Source organism: Sturnus vulgaris, chromosome 7 (assembly GCF_052056855.1).
Source record: "Sturnus vulgaris isolate bStuVul1 chromosome 7, bStuVul1.hap1, whole genome shotgun sequence".
In the NCBI taxonomy this organism is placed as follows: domain Eukaryota; kingdom Metazoa; phylum Chordata; class Aves; order Passeriformes; family Sturnidae; genus Sturnus; species Sturnus vulgaris.
The window spans coordinates 27,022,485-27,040,295 of record NC_142249.1 but is presented as its reverse complement, the minus strand read 5'-3'; the positions used below and the strand labels follow the sequence as shown (position 1 = coordinate 27,040,295).

The following is a 17,811-nucleotide window of genomic DNA, read 5'->3' as shown; positions in this document are numbered from 1 at the left end:
TGAACAGTAACTCAAGGGACAACCAAGCCAACTTTTTATTTAAAAAAATAAAGATGACATTGAACTGATGGTGCTGTTTGCAGAGATGCTGAGTGCCTTGCTTTCCATCAGACACCTCTGTCTGCTGAACAGGCCCAGCAGCTTGAAATTCAGAGCCAAGGTCTGCTCAAATGTCCCTCTCAAAACAGAGATTGGAAATGACCTGCTGAAGGATAAAAAGTGATCTGAGCACATTCCCTGTGCTCCCATTCCCGAGAACCTTGGTGGAGCCACTTACACCCAAATGATGAGAGCCTCAGCGCCATCAGATTTCAGACTGACTTAAAGCCATTTTATGAAGATGAAAATATCATTCTGGATTCCAAAAATAAGAAGAAGACCATGTTGGTTCATCCAAATTACACCTAAGACCACCATAAACCATTTGCCTTTTGCTTACTGTTCCCCTGTAGTTCTCACAGACACACGTGAGAACTGTTCCCACTACTACTTAGGTAGCATGTACTGTAATAAAGTATGTAATCCCTTAATATACAAGAGCTTTCTTTATAATCCATGCTTGTGTAAACCCAGACAAATATTTAATACATTCTTATCACACCAACAGGAAATAGTTTCATCAGTTCTGACAGACACATGAATTTTCAGAAGTGCCTGTCACACGTTTACTGCATCATTCCTCAAGAATTGTTTCCTTTCACTGTCTCTCTGTGGAGACCCCTTCTGCTGATGCTCTCCCCTCCCCACAGGAGAGTTTCCAGCAGCAATTCCCATTGGATACCATAAAATGGAAAACGGGGACTTTTCAGGGGATTTTTGCTGTTAGCAACATCAGACTGGATTTTCAGTGTTTTGCCAAGAGAGGGGTGTCCTCATTCAGTTTATGCACAGGTTTGCAGAGTGGCTTTTCTGGGCTTTGGTTAATTAAAATACAGCACATCTTGCACAACTTTTGAACTCTGTTTCTGCAAAAGATATGTGAGGCTGCAGGCTGCCTGTCACATTATGCATGTCCCCCATGCCAAGACTGTAGCTTTCTATTTAACTGTAAGTCATCCATTAGATGTAAGACAATTATTTTTTTTTAGTGAGTCAATTTTCTCTTAGTAATTAGCAGTTGTCAGTTCAAGTCAGCCCAGTGCTGGTGTCACTCAGTGACTTCAAGGCTGTATTTAAAATCTCTTTTCTCCTACACAACAGCTCACCACAAACAATATCACTTTTCCTGCCTTGTCCACTGGAGCCACTTTGCATCATGATTATCCTGACTAGCCAGGCCAACAATGAGGAGCACTTGCTGCTTGAGCACAGAAGGGACTGCCCAAGAGGAGAAGAGCTTGGCCAAGAAAAGGCAGCTCACCTTCCTGACCCCATTTCATTGCTATATGCTTCAAATCCTGGCTGCATCTGCCTTGCAATAAAAATGTCAGACTGTCTCTAACACTTATTTTTGTTCATCACTTCAGCGTGGCCTTACTTGGCAACTTCTCCCATCTGTTTACTTCTCTTCAATGTTATGCATGCATTTCTGAATTGCTCTTTACTTATAATAATGTGAACACAGCATTTGGAGAGCACCTAGGCTGAAGTGGTTTCGGTGTTTTGTAGATGAGCAAGGATCCCTTAAAGCATTCCTAGAAGTGAAACTTTCCAGTCTGCTTTATGGAGGCATGAAAGGGTCCTACATACTCTATGTAGATGTGGTGGTTCTGTGTGCACTGGATGCCCTTGTTCCTGTATAATCAATGGAGGTCTAGTCAATGTTGGCAACAGAGCCCTGGGAGTGAGTCAGCTGAGCAAATGTAGGTGTCTGGCTCTCCAGCTCTGCTGCCTGCATTCACTAGGGGCATGATTACCTACCTCAAGATGTTTTCCACTAAGAAATCACTGCGTGGGCATGACTCAAGCTCTTGATTTTTCACTGCCTAGACACCCAGTCCACATGCAGACACCTACATTGTGACACTCATATTGAGGTGTCTGCAATTCAGAGCTGTGTCCCACCTTGGTGATGTGCCCAGAATCACAGCTTGTTTACAAAGCTCAGAGGACAAGCTGAGATCCATGGTTGCTGCTCATCCATTTTCATTCACTTAAACTGGAAGAGGAACCTCATCTCATCAAGCCATCCCAATGGGAGAAATATTCTAAACGTGTCCTCTCAGAGCACAACCCTCTACCCTCTACCTGGGTTGGGACCCGTTATCCAGTGGCCCAGCTGCCACCCTCACTCTAAAATCTGGGGTTTGCTAATTCTGTACTCTTAGGGTAACTCTCATCTGAGAGGACTGTGTTAGCTGCTTAGTTCCCCATACCTTTTAGTCTGCTTCATTTTCTTTAGCAGAAAGGCAAACCCTGGCTCTGCAGAAAGCAGAGGTACCCTCTCCAAGCACTCATGGAGGCAGGCCATGTAGTTTTCTTCCATATCACAGTGTGCCATTTGCTTAGAGATCTTCTTTACCACTGGTATTATATATTATACCCCAGTGTTAGAAAGTACTCAAGCCTAAATCAAGTTCTAAACCATCTTCATACCTTGGATCTTTCCAGGTCAGCCTCCTTTCATGACCTGGTGAACTTACAGCTGACCAGTCAGATGGAAAGATCTTTTTCAATGGATGGACACAGAACACTGGTAAGTGGATTGAAAAACCACAAGACACAGAGGCCTGATCTGTGAGCCACTGTGATTCTGCACAATTGTGATACACTGCAAGTCACCACACTGCACTGGCCATGCCATGCACACACTACTGGAGAAACAGGCAAAGTGCAGATCTCTCACTACAAATGTACCAGGAACAGCAGAGAGCAGCTCTCCCTGTATGGGAGAGCTCCTGGCTGGTGTGCTGTGCTCCCAGCAGAATCCTCCAGGAAAGTGCCTCAGAGCAGCTGAAACTGCTGCATCTGCTCCACAGCCCAGATGTGCATCATGGCATCAATCTGCCCTCTGCAGGAAAACGTGACCCACAAATGACCATTTAATCTCCTTCTGAATCCAATTTGGCTCAGCCACGTGGCATCTGCCTCCTCCACAGTGCCACTAGCACACATCCAGCCAGTCCCTGCTCGGCGGTGAGCGCCGGGCTCCGCACACGCTGCGGCAGGGCTTGCCGGCTGCCTGCTGCCTGGGAGTCACCCTGAACCTCTGCAGAGAGAGGTCATGGAGTGTGCTAATGGGAACCCTGTCCCCCATGGCCCTCTGACCATCTCATGAGAGCCCCGAAGGCTGTGCTGTCCAGAAGCAGAGCGGTGCACTGGAGATACCGATGCTGATGCTGTTGTGCTGATTTCAAGAGGGAAGAAAAACAGCTCAAGGCAATGTAGACACAGTGATTTAAAAGGAAACAGATTAAAGATGGTCACGTGTGTGCAGCCGTGTCCCAGCAGTTATGCCACATGCATTTCTAGGTAGATGGGTATCTGGCAAAACTCCCTCTCTCTCCTTTGAAAGGATAGAAATCACAGGAAGGGCTGTTATTCATGCTGAAACCCACCCATGATAGGTGAAGCTGTGTCAGAGGGTATCAAACACTATTGACCAGGTGGACAGAGCAGTCTGAGAAAGAGGACTTGGGGTGAATATTTGTTCCAAACATGTATAGGGCATGCCAAATGGGGGGGAATCCTGATGGTTTTCCCTATCTCCATGGATTTGTACAGCCTCTTTTTGACTCGTCAGTATTTCCAGGAAACAAATAGCTAACGACCTTAGGAGCATTTACATAGGGGTAAAGACCTTGGCCTGTACTGATGGTTGTACAAAAATGCAAAACAGTTGTCAGTCAAAGTGAATTTTGAACTCAAAGTTGTTTCATTTCCAGCTGAGCAAATTTTCTCTTATTTTACAGGATACAGAAAGAACATACTCTCTTGTGCCTAAGCACTGCTCCTCGTCTCTGCAATACAACAGAACAAATAGCCTAATCAGACCAAAATGCAGAGCATGCTGAAAAACTGGGAATATTCAGGATGTAGTTAGAGAAGGTAAAAATCTCCCCTGTAGCTTAGGAGGGCTGGTATTGCTGCTCGAGTCACAATGCTTAGGGGCAAAAGATTATCTGGTAGGAAAAGACAGAGTTACACTGCCCTGTTGGAGAGACACCACCTGGAGAGGGATGAAGTTATAAATCCTATAGAAGGAAACACACAAATGGGGCAATGCAGAACTGGGATGCAAAGAAGCAAGGAGATGATGAATGCCATTAGGCTTTTTTGGTGGCAGTTGGATTGCAGGAATGAATAAATGAATGAATGAATGAATGAATGAATGAATGAATGAATGAATGAATGAGGCTCCATCAGGTGCAACAGAACCTTGTGCTGATCAGAGAAGCAGAGCACGTGTTTTCCATCTTTCATCTGTCCCAAGATCATCCCCCTCCATCTTCTGTTTCATCACAGAAACCCAATCTCAGAGGCCTTCTCACATCCATTACAGGGAAAAATAACTGGATCCAACACAAACAGAAAGCAGGGCCATACTATGGTAGAAAACCTCCTGTCACCTTCAGAGTTCATAACATTTACCCCATATGTGTCTGATCCTCCTAAACACAGGCAGATCAGCTCAGTTGCACACACACACACACACACACACACACACACACACACACACACACATTTGTATGCCTTGTGTTTGCAAATAATCTCTGATGTGGAGCTTCTTGGAGTGCTCCGTGGAAATCCATAAGCCTGTAGCAGCCTCTGCATCCCCTTTGGCTTACTAGAGCAATAAGAACTTCTGAAGAGTCCCTGCAGCTTCGTTTGCTTTCCTACTGGCAGATGCACTTTGGATGCCTCTGATCAAAGTCCCTCCTCTTATTAAGTTGCACAGAATTATTTCTGATATCCTCCCTGCCATTCATGATCGCTTAACTACAATCCTTGCCCTGATCACCAAGCTCTCCCTTCCAGATGAGTTTTCTACAGTGATGGAGTGACACATAGACTTCTGCAGGCCTGAAGAAGAGCTGCTGCCATCAGCCATCTAGCAAAGGAGTTTCTTCAGGTTTTCAAGCAGTCCTAGGTAGGGCTGCATCAACATCCTCCCTTTTTGTGCTGCCTGAAGGGCAAGTCCCACCATTTGGCTGTGTGTGACCACCCTGTTGTGAAGTGCCCTTGAGAGGCCAAATGAAAGAACAGATCCTGGACTGGGGTCACTGAAGAAGTCTTCAGAACTTTTACTGTACAGTTCCCTATGTTTCCTAAATGTACCGTTTTCTGAAATATTCCAGTATTGACTTAAAACTTGCTAGTTCCGCTTCTGCTGGAAGATGGGTCTTTTTCTTGCCTTTTTGTAAAGAGAATTAAAAACAAAGACAACAGCAGAACCAGAAATTCTCAGAGCAATGGAGCCAAGGAGTGTGTATGCTCTCCCTGAATTGTAACTGGTAGTAAGGTGGCTTTTTTGATGTCTAGTAGGGATTGGCTTCTTAGGACAGTTCACGTCCATGGCATCACAACCCAGTGTGGGGAGTATGCTCCACTTGGCCACACATTTTCAGGCAACTCATAAGAGCTTAAGAGTTCTGCAGCCTTTATTTATTAAAGGTGGCTGGGTTTGGCAGAGAAGTTTAAATGTCACTGAGTGTATTTCGTGAACTTATAAATAGAACTGACATAGATAAGTACTGATGCTTAGGAAAGCAAGTAAGAAAGAGAATATTTTTCCTTTGTATTAAAACACATCTTGGGACAGGTTTTGAACAGCTTTCCAGGCAAATAAATTGAAGGCAGAAAGCAAAAATAGCCTGTAGAAGGGAGAATTACTCTAAGACTCCAGAAAGCAGCAACTGTAACAGAATGCTTTTGTTTGTTATAAAGAGACTAATGTCTGTTTTGGTAGTAATAAGACAACATGTAATAAATTTCTGCTATATTGCATATTTTTAGAGATTCCTAATTTTTCAAAATCTGCTTCTGTAAAGTTGAAAACCTTAGTTACAGATCTCTTTTTTCTCATCCTTCTGTTCAATTTAAACAAAATCAGTTCTTGCTCTATCAAGGTTTTCTACAACCAGTATTTCTCTAAGACTCAGTTTTGAAATAGAATCACCTCCTTGAGGTTTAGTGATTATTGGATCAAGAAGTGTCCTGGCTATAACAAAGAGAAATATCTGAGCTTTTGCTATTATTAGCAATGTTTGTTCTCATTCTTCAAGCTATAGATGGGCAGGTATTTTCCCTTGGTATTTATCTGACTACCATTACAAAAATCTCAGCCCTTGTCCAAATCCACACTGGGGATTTAGAGCAGACATTTAATCCTTTCTTTTGCACAGCTCCTCCTACAATCACTGTAAAAGCTAAAGGGAGATCTTACTGCTGTCCTCAGCCACCTCATGGTACAGCAAGAAAGCCAAACTCTTCTTGAAGGTGTATGGTCACAAGACGAAACAGATACAATTTGAAATACAATAAATTATTATTATAAATCAAAAATCCCCCCATAAGGGAGGTAAAATATTTAATCTGGTGTCCAGAGACATGAGTGGAATAATTGTCCTTGGAGTTATCCAGCTCTGGAGATCTGATTTGGTCAGATCTGCTTGAGTAGAAGTTGAACAAGATGATTTCCTGAAGTTCCCTAAAATCCTAAAATATTCTGAGGTTGTGTGATTTTTTTGGACCTGAGTTATAACTCAGAATTGTCACAATCACCTGACATTGGCACTGAACGCCTGAGCACATCTTCAAAGAGATGAAGCTCCTGTCTGGCATACCAAGAAAAAGATGAGAGAGGAAATCTCATGAATAGCTGCAGGATGGGAAGGCCAAGAACTTTCCCACAGGTTTCACATGTCTGTGATAAGGGCAAGAAATAAATCATAAGGAGTGGCAAAGGGAGTAACAATGGCAGCTAGGCCAGGTCATGACAGTTTAGCAAGCTGGACTTCATGAAGGAGTACTCACTTCAGGCTGTGGGGGCTCTAAAAGTGTTTTTCTTAGAAATGATGTAGCCATCCTGTCTATGAAGAAAATTTTCCAGATGTGGGTTAAATGTAGGTGACAGCACTTCTGCTCTCATATGTCAGAGGAGGCTATGAACTGTTTTTTTCCTAACTAGCTGAATCCCGAGTGTTTTTCCAGACTGAAAGTTTCTTGCTTTTAATATGATGTGGAATAAAACTGTCTTCAAACACAGAACTTTTTCCATGAGGGAAATCTTCTCTGCCAGCTAGCCCAAGGGTTTTTGAAGCTGGTTTCTAAGGACGCGCACAGTACACAGTTCTTTCTGTGACAGAAAAGACAAAAGTTGATATGCAAAGACAGTTTCAGTTCTCCCCAGATTTTCTCCTTGGGCACTGCAAAAATTTCCCATTGTTGGAGATCTGAAAATCAAGAAGGGATATTTCTTCTCCAGTCTTTGCACAGCTATTAAGCTTCAAGCAGGAGTTTCTTTGAGGGAACTTATTTCACTGCTATTACAGAGAGGTTCAGACTAGACTAACCCAGTAACTCCCTCTGGCCTTAAATCTTGTAAGAATGCCTGCCTTTTCAATGTTAAGGAAATGTTGGGGTTTTATGTCCTAAAATGTGAACTCTGTAGGGCAAGAAAAGCCTTTGCTTCACTTCTTGGTGCAATGCTTGACATATTGACGTCCTGTAAAGGTTACCATAGTATTAAAATAAAGAATGGTCAGGAGGCCAGAAGCACCCATAACTCTCCTTCTGCCTCTTGTGGAAACCCACTCTTTAATTACTTAACTGCTATTTCTCTTTGATACAGTATTTTAGCATTGCCTACTTTTCTTGAATGCTCCTCTGATCCGTCTTAATGTTCTTTTAATATCACTTGGAATGGGATAATAATATTCTTGTACTTCTCTGGCACCTTAAGCTCTGACAGGTCCTAGTGTGCTTAACAAGGAGAAGAAAAGGGAAGTGCTTAATTCATCAGACAGTGCAAGGTCATGCAAGACATCAGACAGAGAAGAAGACCTGATAAAACTAAAAGCACTGGGGTGTTTGGAGGGGCAGGTTTAGCCCATGGCCCTGTACTTGCAGGAAGTGCAAACCATCCATTGAGCTTTAGTTCAGCACCTGCAGGAAATTGCCAGGGTAGGTGCTGATGTGGTGTGGGTGAAGTGCCAGCAGGATTCCTGCACGCTGATGCTGTGTGTTATGTCTTCAACAGGTCCTTCCACATGGCTTTATTTAGCTCTTCCAAACACTGAGAACTGGAGTAAAGAACTACACAGGATCTATCTGGGTAAGGACAGGGAACACTGAAGGGTGTGGAGATGCACATGGAAGTTCTTGGAAAACCACTTCTTTCATCAAGATACCAATCAAAGAAGTGAGCTTCTTGATTTTGACTTCACTGAAGCAGGACAATGCCTGTGCTGGGAAATTGGAGAGGAAGGGATCACCATAATGAAAGCAAAAAATGAGGATCTGACCAAGTGTCTGTGCAATTGTAGAGAATGCAAATGAACACAACATGAGTACACAGCTAGGATACGAGAGAAAATAAGCTTAAGGTGGGCGTAGGGTTAATATCCCAAGTGACTGTGCTAGCACAAGAAAGTGCTAGGAGGAAATGTGAGCCACCCCATCCATAAAGTGATTGCAGAAGCAGGAGATGGGTGATGTGGGTGATGTGGGCAACATTTCAAGCAGGACTGGCTAGGGCCTGAATCTGTCAGGAAAATCATATTCAGCCTTGCTGAGAGTCGCTTTAACTGGGGCAGAGAGCAGACACCTGAACTGAAGTAATGAGGATCCATTTGTTCTTCCTCCACATGGCTATAAGTGGGCAGTGACAGGACCAGCCATAAGTCTTACCTATGGCAATCACGGGATCCTTAAAGAAAAGTACAACTGCTCCTCCAGGCTTCTCCTTGCAGCTCTCCTCAGGAGGTGAGGTAGAAGAGCTCAAGTCATTAATGATCTGAAGAGTCAACTGAGTTAATGCTTACTCCATCTGCATCTTACAGGCCCTCCTGCAAGGGGCTGCTACCAAGGAAAAATGGATGCAATTCAGCAAGGCCAAATGCAGCTCCTCCACCAGTGCAGTAATGCCAACTGCACAGAGCCAGGCTGGAGGACTGGCCAAGAAGCAGCTCTGAAGGACATGGAGATCACGAACTGAGTAACAATCAATAATCATCTGCTGTTCCATAAATAAATGAATAAATAAAGAGGGTGAACATTAGCCTGGAATGGATGACTTCTGCTACCTGTTAAACAGGATTTAAAACCTTTCTGCTTGCTCAGCACTGACAAGGATTCAGCTGGATAATTGTTTCCAGTGCATTTATAGTAAAATATGGACCATTTGGTAATGGTAACACCAAGGATGATTAGTAGTCTAGAAAACACATCATAAAAGCAAAGGCAGAATTGGGATTGTTTGGCCTAGAGAAGAAGGAGTGTTACAGCTTCAGTCATCACTTAAACTTGCAAAATCCTAACAGGATGAATTTTCACTGTATTTACATTCAACTACTGGAAAATACCTTCAGTTACTTACTTCTTGGAGAGAAAAAAAGGAAAGGGCAAGAAGAATGAGCAGCAGCAGGAAAGACAGGTTCTCCAACTACGCCCATCCTTAAGAACTGGTGAGGCCAGCCTCTGTCAGGATTTTTGACAGGTAGATCTCTTGAGAACTGGGCACTGCCCCATGCTTGGGCATGATCAGTGCACACATTAATAAACAGAAGATAAACCTACACAGGTTACAATGGCAATCCCAGGGAATGACTTGACAGAGGCTGCAGCCACAGGACTGCCTGCAAATGGTGAGGGCAAACACCTCCAAATGCTTAGTGCACTATAAACCTTAGAGGTGCCTCTAATACTGGCCTCTTGGCTAATGGCACATGCTCTTTGCATGGGAAAGGTGATCTCATGGCCTTACCTAAAATATGAACACACTGTCAATCAAGCACTCTTTGGTAACCTTCTGCTAAGAGCAACATGGCAAAGAAACCACAAAGACTGTAGCAGTCCTTGACCTCTAAACTGGTTGAATATCAAGTTTATTTTCTCTCTCCTGTTCTGCAAAGTTGTTTTGCATATGTCTGTGACTGCATGGAAAAAAGTACATCTGACAGTGCAGTTCTCCAACCAAAATGGATGCTCCTTACAAAGTTATTCTACAGAGGAGACAAAACTTTCTCAGAGATCCCTTCAAGATAGAACTACCCCATCCTCCATGAGGTTTACACAAGCTGCACAGAGAGGAGGCTTGGATTTGATGGCACACAGGCCATAGGAGTACCTGTGCAGAGAGAGCCAGATAGAATGGGTGGGACCAAGCTCTGATGTGTCAATTGGCTTTGGCCAAGAAGAAAAGAAGGAAGAAGAGGTGAGAGAAAACCACCCAAGAGTGTAAAGAACAAGAAATGACATGACAGATGTGTGAGAATTTCAGTATAGGGGCCTTGTCACTGGAACCAATCTGCCCACCATGATTGTGCCTTATCTCATCACTATTCACAGAGGGGCATGGGGACAGTCCATTAATTATCTACATAGGTTTCCAGGTCCTGCTGTTACTTTCTTCACCAGAAGAAAGTCATCACTCATCACTCTCCACTGCCAACAGTGTAATTTGTTCTACTGTAACCAGTGATAAATTAGAAAAGAATAAAAGGTAGGTTGTGAAAAGATGGGGGAAGATAAGAAAGTCTTCAGCATCAAGCAATTAATTTTAGGTAAGCAATTCTGATTAACAAAGGGAAAGGAGAAAGATAAAAAGTTAAGCTATTCTGTAAGTCTGGTTTCCCATGGAAACCATATCATGTTGGGGTTCTTCTTTTTTTGTCTAATGGGATACACATTCTTATTATTACAGCTGCTGTTCCATCTGAAGCTCTGTCCTCCATGGACTCTACAGTGTCTAGCACAGACAATGCTATAATCTCTCCCTCAGCAGGACATTTCTAGCTTTCCTCTTCTTCATCCAGCTAGTTTTCATGAAGCATACAGGAATTTAATGCCTTTCAGATATGCCAGATGTGGCAGACATTAGCCAGTAGGTTTAGAGGAGGGCTGATGAGCATAACCTGTAACAGCTGACACCATCACATGGCTTTATTCCTTTGGCAACCACATAATAAAAGGATGGGATGGTCACAGATATGGACCACTAACAATTACAGTACATTTTATTATCTTACTACAAGCCTAGGAGGAATGGAGATGTGCAGGCACATAGGACACATAATATCACAGATTTTTGGCACAACCATTTCTGGCTTCTGGACTGGGCCAACCTTGAATGGAAAACACCAATGTGAGCAAATGGCTGCCACAGAGGAGGCCCTTGCTGGGAATGAATTTTTGCTTGAAAGACAACCTGAATGCAATTCAGTTTTGTACCAACAGAGCCCTTCCAGAGGCAAGTGTTGCCTTTGTGGAAATAACAGTGACTCTACAGATGCAAACAATGGAGCTACATGCTTTTGCATTGCTTGTTCTGTCACTAACTGACATCAGCCACTGTTAATCACGGCCTGAAATGTATATTTAAGAAACACTGACACAAACATAGACAAGTTCCTTCATGAAGCCTTTTATACAGGGAAAAGTGAAAGAAAAGAAAAACTGCTGCTCAGGCTAGCTAGTGGCACTGAAATAAACGGGTCAGGCATCAGAGTTTCAGCAGGCACAAAAGGTGAAAACCTTGTCTTCCGGAGCAATTAAAAGTCAATGGGATTAGTGGCTTTCACTATTATTTATAGAAACCCCGCTGTGTGCACAATATTATTGAAATACAGGGGTCAGGTCCCTGCTACTGGATGCCTACACTTTTGCTGTTGAAGTTAATGGGAGCTTTGCCAATCAACTCTGTGGCAAGAGCAACTAAATCTAAAATAGATGACATCTTGGGCTCCATTCAGTTGATGGCTCAAGCAAAGCTTTTACTAAAGCCAAGAATGTTCTGCCTGCACAGTACAGATTTCATCCTGGGACAGGTGAAACAGGAGAGGTAGCTATAGAGGTGTTAAGATACAAAGGTGGGAAGGCAGAGAGATGGACTGAATGCCACAGGAAGCATCCTCCCTTCCTACCATAAATTACAATATACAGATTGAAATCTAAACTGCTGCATTCCAGCATCTCTTATTCTTCAGTTTTAGCAGGACTGGCTGGCTGTTTTCTAATGAATTATTTTCCTTCTAACACCAAGTAAATTAATCCCATGGGAACACACCTATGAGAATGACACGGATGGGAAGCCTGCACTCTCATGTAATGCAACAGATTTGAAAACAGTGTCCTGATGGTCTAGCCAGTTTGGACAGACCCCATGAAGTACCAGCATCTATATTTGCAAGTTTTCCGGGCTTTGGGTATGTCTGTGATACTGCTTTCACAGTTGTTTCTTTTTCCACTCATTATGAGCCCTGAATTCTGACACAGACTTCCCCTTTTCCTCTTTGTCTCACTCTAGTACTTCATTTTCCTCAATCTCACAACGTTGCAAATCAGAAATCAGGCATCCCAGACACCTCCTCCATTCCTCTGTGCTGCTGAGAGACCAGTGTGTATAGCAGCAGTATTTCCTGACCTTAGCTCATGCCTTCTCTGCAGACCCTGCCATGCAGGGAGCTGATGATGCTTTCTGCTCATATCTGTACCAGGAAGGGGTTCAGATTCTCACTAGTTATTTCAAGTCATGCTAATGGCCAGTCGTTCAATGGTACTGACCATTCCCTGATCCTACACAGGGCCCCCAAGAATGTGTGTTACTCCAGGATGAGTATTTTGGGGTCACTTTAATTCTAGAGAAGTCCTGAACATGGTGGGTGCCTACACAGTGAAGACATTACCTTACATGAGCATGAAATCCAGACATGCACCTGCAGGGGTGGATCTCACTGGTCAGGCACAGGAGGCTGGTGAGGTATGGGGCAAGACACCAGCCCCAGGGCCCTGCCCCTAGTCAGTCTCACCCTGATCTCTAGATGGCTTCAGATGAGAAACATGAATTTTACTTTCAGAAGTGTTATCAATTAATGATAACTCTAGGTATTCATAAAAATCACGTCTTTATAATCCTTCATTAAACTTTAGCTCTTTGTATGTCCTGAAGCAAGGGGCTCCACAGCCCAGTTACATATCACATAGAAATGCATGTCTTAATATGCATTATAAGTTGTCTTCCCTTCCAATTTTCTTGAAGGTCTTCACGTTGTCATATTAAGGATCTGGTGTTGCAAAAGTCTAGCAGGAAATATAGTGGGAAGAATAGTCTTCATCCAAGCATTTCTATTGAATACTGAACTAAGTCCAAGCTATCAGCCTGCAGGTAAGAGTCCACAATCTGTTCTCTCTGATCCTCCACAACCAACCAAATCTACCACTACTGACTTTTCAAATCTCCATCTTTCCAGCATCTTTCCCCAAAAAAGAGAAACAGAAACGCAGACTGAAAATGATCGGTAATAAAAGATGTGCACACACTCTAACTGACAATATAACAAGTGAACCTTGAAACATATGGCTTTCCAAATTATCTCAGTTTCATTTAAGAATGTTTTTCCATTTATTTTCAGCACAGGTAGCACCATTTCTGAGATCCTAAATTCCACAGTACTGCTAACTCCTTGTGATGTGGGCAAAGTTTATCCCCTGTTGCGAAGGGACTTTTCACCCATGTCTTTTTCTGCTAATCCCCATTCCTTACTTTCAGATTGGAACCATACCAAATACTATAAAACATTTGTGAGAGAGGAGCTCATCTTAATTTCTTTCCCTTGCAGAACATTGTCAGAGATCCAGGAAAGCAGACAAAATTCCGCAAACACTAAGCATTAACCAAAACAGAAGAAAATACTCCAGCATTTTTCTTCCTCACTTTCTCCGGAGTGCTTTGCCACTCAGTCCAGGGTCTCAAAATTTGCTGACACAATGGTGAAGGATGTTCAGTCATTGAAACCTTTGAAAATGCCGAGCAAGTCCCCAAAAGGAAATGCCACTGCCAAGAGCTGAGTTCAGTCCCTCACCTTCAATGAGATTTAGCTCTCATTTTCAATGAAAGCAGCAACCTTTTTCAACTGTCAGACCTGAGCAGAGTTTGCTCTTCATGCCCTTAAAACACGAGCCCAGATGCTGCAATCCCCTGGTCATCAGATCCACTCTTTTCTTGCCCGCATCCCTGGTTTCTCTTGACTAGCACACAAGGATCAGTACAGTTTCACAATAATGAGCTTTCCTCCTTCTTACAGTCCTCAGCACATTTTTAAATGAAAGAATCAGCTTACCCATAAGAGCCACAGACCAACATGAGGAGCTTAAGATATAAGCAATTCAGTAGCCTGAAGTATCATGCATGTTGGGCAATCATATATTTAAAGCAAAAATCCCAATTTTATTTTGCATTAGATATTAAATAAAATCTACTTGCGAAGCCAGATTACTAAGAAACCTTTTTGGCTGTTGATTTTGGTGCGATTTTTTTTACATCAAAACAGGATTAAAACATCTTTTGGAGACTCGCTGTCACTTTATCTGAGTAAATAAGCTTAGAGTGCCTAACAGTCAAATTATAATGAAGGCTTTTGTTCTTGTTACTGTGATGCAGCCCTGCAAATTTGCCCACAGCTGCAGCAAATTCAGATGGTTTTGACAGGTAAATAAAATACTGTTTAGATCTGTCATTGTTATTAATCTGCGGAGTAAAGAACTAGCAATTATATTTTGTTTCCAAGTAGATAAATTTTCATTATGATCTTGGCAGGGGTGGTATAGAATAATGTGCATCTAAGACTTTTATAGTTGTGAGGGCCCAAGACATGAAGAGTCTTTGGTCAGCTGTTGAGTTGTAAAACAAATGGGAAATAAAGGCTAAACCAGTAATAAGCACCATAACAAAAAGGAACAAGGAATGTGGGATTTAGCCCTACTGGAGTTGTATTGACATAAGCACCAAATAAACCAAACTGCAGGTCCTGACATCAGCTGCACCAATTCAGTGCTCAGTTTTCTGAACTGTACTTCCAGGAAGATGTGTCAGGATCTTGCTGTGCTTTAAAACCCCACAGTTTGGGCCTCCATAATGACTTGTGCTTCCCAGCTGCTGCAGGGGCTAAAGGCTTCAAATACTCCTCAAGCAATGCCAGTGGACAAAAAATTATTTGTGGAATAAGGTAGTCTTCAAAGAAGAGTAGCAAATCCAGCTGCAAATATCTCATTGTATTGGTTAGAAACTGTGAGACCCACGAAAGAGAAATCCTGGTGAAAGTCTTATGAGATGCCAGTCACGTCTGCTCAGCTCCTCACTCAGGTAGGCTGGCAGATGGTCAGCAAATAGTCTCACTTTTACAATGCAACCTACACTGGTTTTCAGTGTGAAAATTAGCATCCAGTTATTTTCAGGGATTAGTGTTTTCCAAGGAAGCAAGCTACCTCTATTTTAATTCTGTTTAGGCTCTATTTGCTCTGACAGGTAAGCTAATCTCACAGGTGCTACGTCTTGTGTGCACAGGCAGAATGGCAGGAGGAGTACTAGAAATATGGAATAATGCAAATTCCCAAGAAGTGAACTGCATGGCTTCCAACTTTTAGAAGACAAGCAAGAGAAGAAGGTGTACATTATCTCCAAAAAAGAATTATTTCCTCCACTCCCATCTGAAAGCCTATGGTGAAAACTGTGTCTCACGGCTGTCTGCCAGCTGCATAAACCATTAGAGAAGGCTACAGTCCACTGAGCACTGAGCTGTGACCTATGGAACCCTTGGTATGACACATCCAGCAGGGCTGTGGATATTGCATCAGTTAGTGGCAGACCCCACTTCTCCCAAGGAAGAATAGAAGCCCATCCCCCATTTCCAGCACCCATTGCCACCATCCTCAAACCAACATAAGAGAGGGCACAATCACTGCATTACAGATGTAGGCAATTTTGGAAAAGGCAGGACATGTGCCAGAGCATGGCCACTTTCAAATGACGACTGGTTTTCTCCTTAGCAGAGCACGCAGGTCCATGAAGGGGAAAGAACACCTGGGGAAAAACCCATTTTGCATAAGATTTCAATGCCTTACATGCCAGAATCTGTGCCCAAAAATGAAAATAGTCAAGTTGAACTTTGCAACCCTTTCTCATACAAGGATCCCCTATTATGACATGTAATGGAATTATCCTGAGTAATAGTGGTTATCTGCATATATGGGCTTGATCCCACAAGCAGAGGTCTGCTCTGCAGCCTTCCTTGCACCTGCAAGCTGTGTCATGTGAGGTACAAATGTTGCTGGGTACATCACTGTAAGGAAGTTGTCAGCCTGAAAATAAGTGAGCTGCTTTTAATTGTCATTAAATATGGAGAATAATGCTCCAGGGTGGCATCTTTTATTCTAGCATGGTTGCATTTGTTTCATATTCCTGTGTAGTGGAGGGAAACTTCACCGGCCTAACCTCAGTCTGTACCACGGAGCATCTCAAGGCTGCAGCTTTAGCAGGTACAGTTGTAGCCAGCCGTGTTTCTCCTGCAGATAGTGCAACCGGGAGCACTGGAGCAGTGGAGCACTTGCACAGTTCCTACTAGCCATCCCCTAGGAAACACTGAAGTAGGGTTGTCTCCTGCCTCGTGTTTTGTACAGACTGAAGTTATATTTTTAAAAGCAAAGAGCACATTAAACTCCTCCTTTGCATCACTTCTGCCATCATCGCAACCGGGTACCCACAAAGCACCAAAGAGCCTCCTTTGCTGAGATGGGCTCCGCTCCATGAAGGTGTCAGCACATCCCTCCTCCCATGCCACAGCTGTACGGCTCTGAGGCTGGGCACGAGTGCCCGGGGCAAAGCTGCCGGGAAGCAGAACAGGAGGGAGCACGGCTCCACCCCACACCTCCCTGGGAAACACTACCGAGGTGCAAAACCTGGATCCCGGGGCCTGGGCAGAAGGCAGAGCCCCTCTGGGTTTGGGGTCGTGTTCCGGGCAACAGGGACACTCCTCAAGCAGCAGCACAAGCAGGGTCCCTCCGGCTGGAGCATCGCTGCCGCCGGACCCGCACCCCGGCGCGCACCGCCCGCGGCCGCTCACCTGCTCGGGCCCCTGGAAGCAGATCCTGCAGAGCGGGGTGCGGATGCCGCTGTCGACGCTGCTGCCCAGCGAGTAGCGGTCCTCGGCCTTGCCCTTGCCGAAGTCATCCGAGGAGGTGCTGCTGGGCAGGGAGGCGGGCGGCTCCCCGGCGGGGCTGCCCCACTCCTCGGCGGCCGGGCTGCCCGCGCCGCCGCCGCCGCCGCCGCCCGCCGCCCGCCAGCCGGGCCCGCGCCCCCCGGGCGGTGCGGCCCCCGCCGCCGCCTCTGCGCCGCCGGGCATGGGGAGCGGCGGCGGCGGGGAGGGCGGCGGCGGCGCGGGGGGTCTCCGCAGCAGGAAGACCTTCAGGTCATTGAAGAGCATGCGGCAGCGGCACTTGAGGAGGCCTTGGTTTCGCAACATCTGTCTCGGACGGAGGAGCCCGCAGCAGCAGTAGCAGAAAATGCCCGCGCCGGGTGGTATTAACATGTGCCTTTCCTTGGCAGGCGGGCACGGGGGAAAGAAAAGGGCAGGAGCCGGGCGCCCCGCGGCCGGGGGGGCTCCGCGGCGGCCGCAGTGCCGGGGGGAGGCTGCGCTGGCCGCCGGGGAACGCACAAAAGCAGAGCCCGGGGGCGAGGGGGAGAAGTCCCCGGCAGCCCGCTGCAACCCGGCGGGGACGGCAATTGAAAAAAAAAAAATCCACACCAGAAAAAAAACCGACTCTGTGCTGCCGAGGGATCCTTTCCCCCCCTCCACAAGTTTGCTTAGAAATCAGCGGGAGGAGGAAATGAATCTCCCACGCCCGAGGGTCCAGGGGCGCAGGCGGCGGTCTCGGGAG

General features: G+C 44.9%; 1 protein-coding gene across 2 annotated transcripts in view; it reads right to left on the bottom strand.

Moving 5' to 3' along the window:
* The window catches only part of MARCHF4 (membrane associated ring-CH-type finger 4), a 101,269-nt gene extending 83,736 nt beyond the window's left edge, over positions 1 to 17,533 (bottom strand). For both annotated transcript variants that reach the window (XM_088168230.1, XM_014889735.2), the window contains exon 1: positions 16,998 to 17,533. In XM_088168230.1, coding sequence (XP_088024356.1) covers positions 16,998 to 17,462 — 465 coding nt within the window. In that variant the 5' untranslated portion in view covers positions 17,463 to 17,533. The remainder of the gene's footprint in view (positions 1 to 16,997) is intronic.
* Positions 17,534 to 17,811: the final 278 nt, after the last annotated feature.